Source organism: Tupaia chinensis, unplaced genomic scaffold, assembly GCF_000334495.1.
Source record: "Tupaia chinensis unplaced genomic scaffold, TupChi_1.0 Scaffold000286_1, whole genome shotgun sequence".
NCBI classification, from domain to species: domain Eukaryota; kingdom Metazoa; phylum Chordata; class Mammalia; order Scandentia; family Tupaiidae; genus Tupaia; species Tupaia belangeri.
Window position 1 is genome coordinate 30,671 of NW_006159770.1, and position 6,664 is coordinate 37,334.

A 6,664-nucleotide genomic window follows, 5' to 3' on the forward strand; every position below is an offset into this window, starting at 1 on the left:
GTGCCAGGTGCTCCCTCACGCTGACTCTCCGTATGCACATGGGACCAGGGCGTGCCAGGTGCTGCCCTCACGCTGACTCTCCGTATGCACATGGGACCAGGGCGTGCCAGGTGCTGCCCTCACGCTGACTCTCCGTGTGCACACGGGACCAGGCCATGCCAGGTGCTGCCCTCATGTTGGCTCTCCTGCGTGTGCACACGGGACTGGGCGTGCCAGGTGCTCCCTCACGCTGACTCTCCTGCGTGTGCACACGGGACCAGGGCGTGTCAGGTGCCGCCCTCACGCTAACTCTCCATGTGCACACGGGACCGGGCGCGCCAGGTGCTCCCTCACGCTGGCTCTCCTGCCTGTGCACACAGGACTGGGCGTGTCAGGTGCTGCCCTCACGCTGACTCTCCGTGTGCACACGGGACCGGGCATGCCAGGTCTGCCCTCACGCTGGCTCTCCTGCCTGTGTGCTCTCTGTCATGAATGTGATCAACTCCAGGAAAAGGTAAAACGTGCATTTAAACCCGGGTGTGGTAGCAAGCAAATACTGGGAACTGGACTAGATAAAGCTGTAAAAATCTTACATGAGAAAAAATCAACACAAAAGTGAAAACTAAGAGAAAACATGGCATATGTTTAAGATTCTGTCTGTCTGTGGATTTGCATACCGAAAAAACACAAGCTAGGTAAGTGGAAAACAGTATGAACGGGAACATTAAAGAAGATAGAATAGCACGCTCACATATAAAGATGGCGCAGATTTTCTTAACTAAAACGAGCAGTCTGTGCTAAGCTGATTTGGACGAAACCCGAAGACCCCCAGCTGGCCCCCTTCAGCTGGTCTGAATAGACAGTGTGCTCCCATACTGCCGGTGGGATGCAGACTTGCAGTCCATGTGGAGGAGATTGACAATATCCACCAAAATAACATGTGTATTTACACCGTTGCCCGGGAGAGGCGTCGACGGAATATTCCTTGAAGGCACACCTCCAGTAACATGAAAATGAGTGTCCTCCTTGTTCCTGAAAACATCTGTGCCTCCGAAATACCAGGGGACGTTCCAAATGCCCGAGCGCAGCGGACGGGCTCAGTGCTCCTAGGTTCACACTCCAAGTGGAGTAATTTGAGGTGAAAGTCAATAAAGAAGGGGGCCAGCAGGTGGTGTAGTGGTTACGTCACTGGACTCTCACATGGGCATCTGCGGTTCAGGTCCCGGACTCAGTGGCTTGAAACTCAGGCTGAGCGTGTGCTCAGGCCCCAGGTTCTATTAGGAGAGGTTTCTCACTTTCGCTCTCACCGTCTCGGTCTCTCTCTCTCCCCAGCAAGTGTGCACGCCCTAAGACAAAACCTCTTAAACAAAGAACACTAAAAGACAGGGCCGGCAGGTGGCGCAGTGGGTAAGCTGCTGGACTCCCACATGGCCAACTGCAGCTCGAGCGCTGGAGGCTTGCTTTCCCACTTTCCCTCTCTTCTCTCTCTCTCTCTCTGATCAAATTTAAATAATAGTAAATAATAAATAAATAAATAATTATTTTTAAAAAAGAAAATTTCTAAAAAGAAAAAAAAGATGATAAAGAAGTCACCTTTTAAATGGAGCACGTTTAAAGATGTACTCTTAAGTGAAAAGCTCATGCCAGCCATGTGTGTCATAAAATTGCAAACTTGAATATCTTTATAGAATTCAAATGCTCTTTAATTTTTCAGTTCTAGAAAATGTAGAAGGTAGTTTCTGAGAAAACTTTTTTTTTTTTTTTGGAGAGGTTTCTGCTATACAGCATGTGCTCACCAGAAAGACAGAGAGAGACAAAGAGACAGAAAGAGAGAAATCACCCCCCAGGGGAGATGGCCATACCACAATCCCTTCTCCTCCATTCTCCTCTCGGGATCTTGGACATGCGTGCACACGCACCTGGTGTGAGTTTAAGCCACTGGGTCCGGGACTCAAATTGCGGTCTCTATGTGAGAGTCCAGCAACATAGCCATTACAGCAACTGCTGGTCCCAAGAATTGGTTATTTTAGTTATTGACTTATTATTTTTCTTTTTAAATTTATTTACGTTTAATCATATACACCTTTATAGTGTGCAACATTTCTTTTTCCAGCACGAATACCATGCATATCAGTCAAGACAAAGATATTACTATATACATTATCATCAGCAAATAGCTTCTCTTTTTTTGTCAATTAAATATACTTTTACTTTTTTTCTTCCCCTTTCTCCTCCATCCCTCCCTCCCATACTAAACTCTTTTTCATTTTATTGATTCATAAAATATCTTAATTAAACTAAAAATATGGACAAAGCTAAAATCTAGTGACAAGTACACTGTAATTTTTTTCTGAAACATTTTTTTTCTCTCCACTCCCCCTCTTACTAAAGAGAGGTATAAACTAACTTATTTGCAAAATAATAATAATAAGTTGAGCCTCCATTTGGTCTGTTATTTGCACAAAGCTCTGTAAGAATTCAATTTCTGATGCAAAGCAATGGGTACTATTGTATTATTGAACTTACGCAAATAACCATTCTGCAACAAAACGAGAATGCTCACAATATCCTCCAATTGCAGAGGGGTCAGCAAGGGAGAAAGTTTATGTTTCAATTTAAAAAAAATTAACAAATTGCTGAACCCATCAACAACTCAAAAGAAAACAAAAATCCTTAAATCTGGAAGACAAGGCATGGGAGAAAATCGGTAATGTTTTAGAAGTCATGGAATTCTCTTTCACCAGTTCAGTCCCGTGCGATCCACCTCTCTCTCGCTGAATTCGCGGTGCTGCTGTGGTCTGACCTTTCCATTTCAACCCTGGAGGTGGGCATTCGGCATCATTACTGCTGTTCCCAGACTTGTCCCCCCACTAAGCAGGCCGTTTTCTTGGTCATTTTCACTCTCTTATTTCTGTCTGTCCTTAGTCTTCCTGGTGTAGCACTCCCTTCAATTGTAGCAATTCCCCCTTGAATTGCTGGTCTAACATTGGTAAATTCTTTCAGGTTTTGTTTATCTGAGAATGTTTTCATCTTTTCTTCCCATATAAAGGATAAGCTTGCCAAATATAGTATTCTTGGTTGAAATTGTTTTTCACTCAACACTTTGAATGGATTTTCCCATTCGTTCCTTGCTCACATTGTTTCCAATGAGAAGTCCAGCAGTAGTCTGATGGGATGTCCTTTGTGAGTAACTTGATGTTTCTCTCTTGCCAGTCTGAGTATCTCGTCTTTGTCTGTGGTTTTGGTCATTCTGGCTATAATGTGTCTTGGAGAAGATCTTCTTGGGTTGATCCTATTTGGGGTCTTTTGTATTTCTTGGGTCTGGATCTTTGAATGCCTCTCTAGGTTTGGAAAGTTTCCTTCCAGGATTTCATGGAATAGGTTATCAATGCCCGTAGGAGTCTCTTCACCTTCTGGGACATCAGTTATCCAGATGTTTGGATGTTTAATGGTATCTACTATTTACTGTATATTATCCTCATTTTTTAAATTATTTTTTCATTTCAGGCTGTGGGAAGCCTGAGCAGGGAGCCCACCAGAGTGGGGGAGCTCTGTGGAAAGGCTGTGGCAGAGCCCCCGGCAGGGGCTGGGAGTCTCCACCTGGAGCCCCACGTGTCCAGTCTCAGGAATTCCTCTTCCATTGTGAATCAGCTTCCGGATCTCTCCTGGGTCCAGGAGAGATGGAAAGCTTGGCCGTGAGCAGGCCGGGTCTCCAGGACACCTGAACACTCTCATCATGACCCAGGTGCCAGGGGGCAGCCCAGACTTAGCCCAGCAAGTCGGGCAGTCAGGAGATTTGGGGAAAGACATTCCAGGGGCTCTGGGTGGGCAGACGAGGACGTCCCAGAGAGGCCCACGTCCTCATCCCAGAACCTGTGACTGGTGTCCTGCGGGCCAGGGAGATTTTGCGGATGGGACGAAGTTAAGGAGTGCGGTGGGAGATTGACCTGGATAATTGGGGTGGGCCATGTGTCCTGCGGGGGCTCTAGAAATGACATTGGGAGGCAGAGGGTCAGCAGCAGTGGTGAGGAGAGGGAAGCGGAAGTTGGGTAATGTGGCCGCTGACTTTAAGGAGGAGGAGGAGGATGCTGAGCCAAGAATGTGGCACCCAAAGAACAGGAAAAGGGAAATGAGTGTACCCTCCCTTACACCCTTAGAGGCAAGGAGCCCCAGGACAGCCTGACATCAGCTCAGGGAGGCTGAGTGCACTGCGACCCCCGGCCCTGGCCATGAGACAGCACACTGGTTTGCTCCAAAGCAGCACCCAGCAAGGAAGGCCACAGAGCAGGGAGGCCAGGTACACCTTCTCCAGCTGCTGTCAGCCTGTCCTGCAAACCTGGGGTTCACACGTGTCTGAGTGGAGCATCCCCGGGACAGTGCATCGCAGACACTGAGGAGACATGCACTCGGGCCCTGGGCAGGAGGAGGACAGCAGGCGGACAGCAGACGGACAGCAACCCGGGCTCAGGGAGACCCCCTGACTGAATGTCTGCAGAGAGCCCCACTCAGCCCCACCCCAACCCTGTGAACAGAGTCACAGCCTGGAAAGGGCCAGTTCCCCTTCCTGGGGCTCATGATGTGACAGCCCCATGACGGGGAGGGCCCAGCCCCTGAGTGCTCACACCCTGCGCGTCTGTCTGTCCTGCCTGCACCCTGGTCTCCTCCGTCTACACAGCCGGGACCAGTGGGGGAGACGCCATGACCCCGACCCTCACGGCCCTGCTCTGCCTTGGTGAGATGGAGGAGGGGCGGGGGAGACCCTGTTCTGGGAGGGCCCCCACCCCACCAGGCCCTGCTCGACCAGGAGCCCCAGGGGCCCAGGAGGCTCAGGGGAGGCAGGACCTGCTCAGCTCCAGGGCGAACCTCTCACAGGGTCTCTCTTCCAGGGCTGGGTCTGGGCCTCACCTGAGGGCAGGTAGGTGAGTGTATCCTAAGTCCCGGGTCCCTCCTCCTCCTGGGGACAAGGGGCCACCCCTGGGTAGCTGGGGATGGACACAGCAGTTCTGGGCTGAGAGGGGGGACGACTGGAGGGCCTGGGCTGGGAGCTGGGATCTGAGGGGGGTGTCCTGGGACCAGCCTCTCATTTCCCTCCAGGGACCCTCCCCAGACCCACCATCTGGGCTGAGCCAGGCTCTGTGGTCACCCTGGGGAGACCCGTGACCATCGGGTGTCAGGGGAGCCTGGAGGCCCGGGAGTACCGTCTGGATAAGGAGGGAAGCCCAGAGACACAAGCTTCCCTGGATCCTGGGGACAAGCCATCCACCACATGGCACTACGCAGGGCGATATCGCTGTCACTATCTCACCTCTGCAGGGTGGTCAGAGCACAGTGACCCCCTGGAGCTGGTGGTGACAGGTGAGAGGACACCCGGGCCCCAGCCCCAGGCTCTGCCCTCAGGGAGGGGGCCTGCTCTCAGGGTCCCCCCTCGCACAGCCCAGCCCTGGGTGACGTGGAAGGTGGGAGCCATTAACACGCTGCCCCCTTCTCTCCAGGAGTCTACAGCCGACCCGCCCTCTCAGCCCTGCCCAGCCCTGTGGTGACCTCAGGAGGGAACGTGACCCTCCGGTGTGGCTCAGTGCTGGGGTTCGGCACCTTCACTCTGATTCAGGAAGGAGAACGCGGGCTCTCCTGGACCCTGGACTCACACAGACTCTCCTCCGGGCTGTTCCAGGCCCTGTTCCCCGTGGGCCCCGTGACCCCAGGCCGCAGGTGGACGTTCAGGTGCTACGGCTCCTTCAGGAACAGCCCCCAGGTGTGGTCAGAGCCCAGCGAGCCCCTGGAGCTCCTGGTCCCAGGTGAGGGGGTCCCGTCCTCGTCTCAGACAATGTGGGGAGCAGACAGGCCCAGGGTGGCCTCAGGAGAGAACGAGACCCTGCTGTGCTGATCACGGAGCCCGACAGTTTCCTCCTCTACGAGGAGCGGGCAGCGGGTCTCTCAGGGCTTCACAGACCCAGGCTGGGCTCCCCGAGTCCTGCGACCTCAGCCCTCCAGGGGTGGGGGGCTACAGGTGCTCCGGCTCTTGCAGCAGCTCCCCCACCTGCTGTCACAGCCCAGTGACCCCCTGGAGCTCGTGGTCTCAGTGAGGGGCCTCCGACACTGTCCTCATGGGCCCAAAGGGTCAGCTCAGGGCCGAGTGCCAAGAGCGCTCTGGGCTGGGGTGGGGGGGCTCTAGGTAGTATCAGAAAGAGAGGGACACTCCCCTCCCTGGGTCACAGGGGCCCTCCCAGGCATGCCCTCCCTGCCTCATCATCTGGGTACAGACGGTGTCGCGGGGCAGGAGAGGCCCTCGGGGAGGCCTGGGCCCTGAGCAAATCCATAGGGAGCAGAGATGGAGGTCTCTGTGGGAGCCCTCCCCCTCCTCTTGTCTTTATTCCCAGGACCCCCTGGGGGCATCCACAGCTCCCCACTCCCAGGGCCCACCTAAACACCTGCTGAGTCTCAGGGTCCTCTGTCAGGGGGGCTAATGGGGCGGCAGCCCTGAGCGAGGGACAGGGGCCCTCCCAGGCATGCCCTCCCTGCCTGTGCCCGGGGTCCAGGAGCTGGAGGGGGGGAGAGGGGTGTCCCTCCCAGGCATGCCCTCCCTGCCTATGCCCAGGGTCAGGAGCTGGGCGGCGGGTGGCCTGTCCAGGCAGCCCCCCCCTGCCGTTGCCCGGGGTCCAGGAGCTGGGCGGGGGGGAAAGGGGGG

General features: G+C 54.1%; 1 protein-coding gene across 1 annotated transcript in view; it reads left to right on the top strand.

Moving 5' to 3' along the window:
• Positions 1-4,276: 4,276 nt before the first annotated feature.
• LOC102474665 (uncharacterized) overlaps positions 4,277-6,664 on the top strand; it is a 92,004-nt gene continuing 89,616 nt past the window's right edge. The window contains exons 1-3 of the mRNA XM_027772578.1: positions 4,277-4,719; positions 5,046-5,334; positions 5,472-5,856. Coding sequence (XP_027628379.1) covers positions 4,678-4,719; positions 5,046-5,334; positions 5,472-5,856 — 716 coding nt within the window. The 5' untranslated portion in view covers positions 4,277-4,677. The remainder of the gene's footprint in view (positions 4,720-5,045; positions 5,335-5,471; positions 5,857-6,664) is intronic.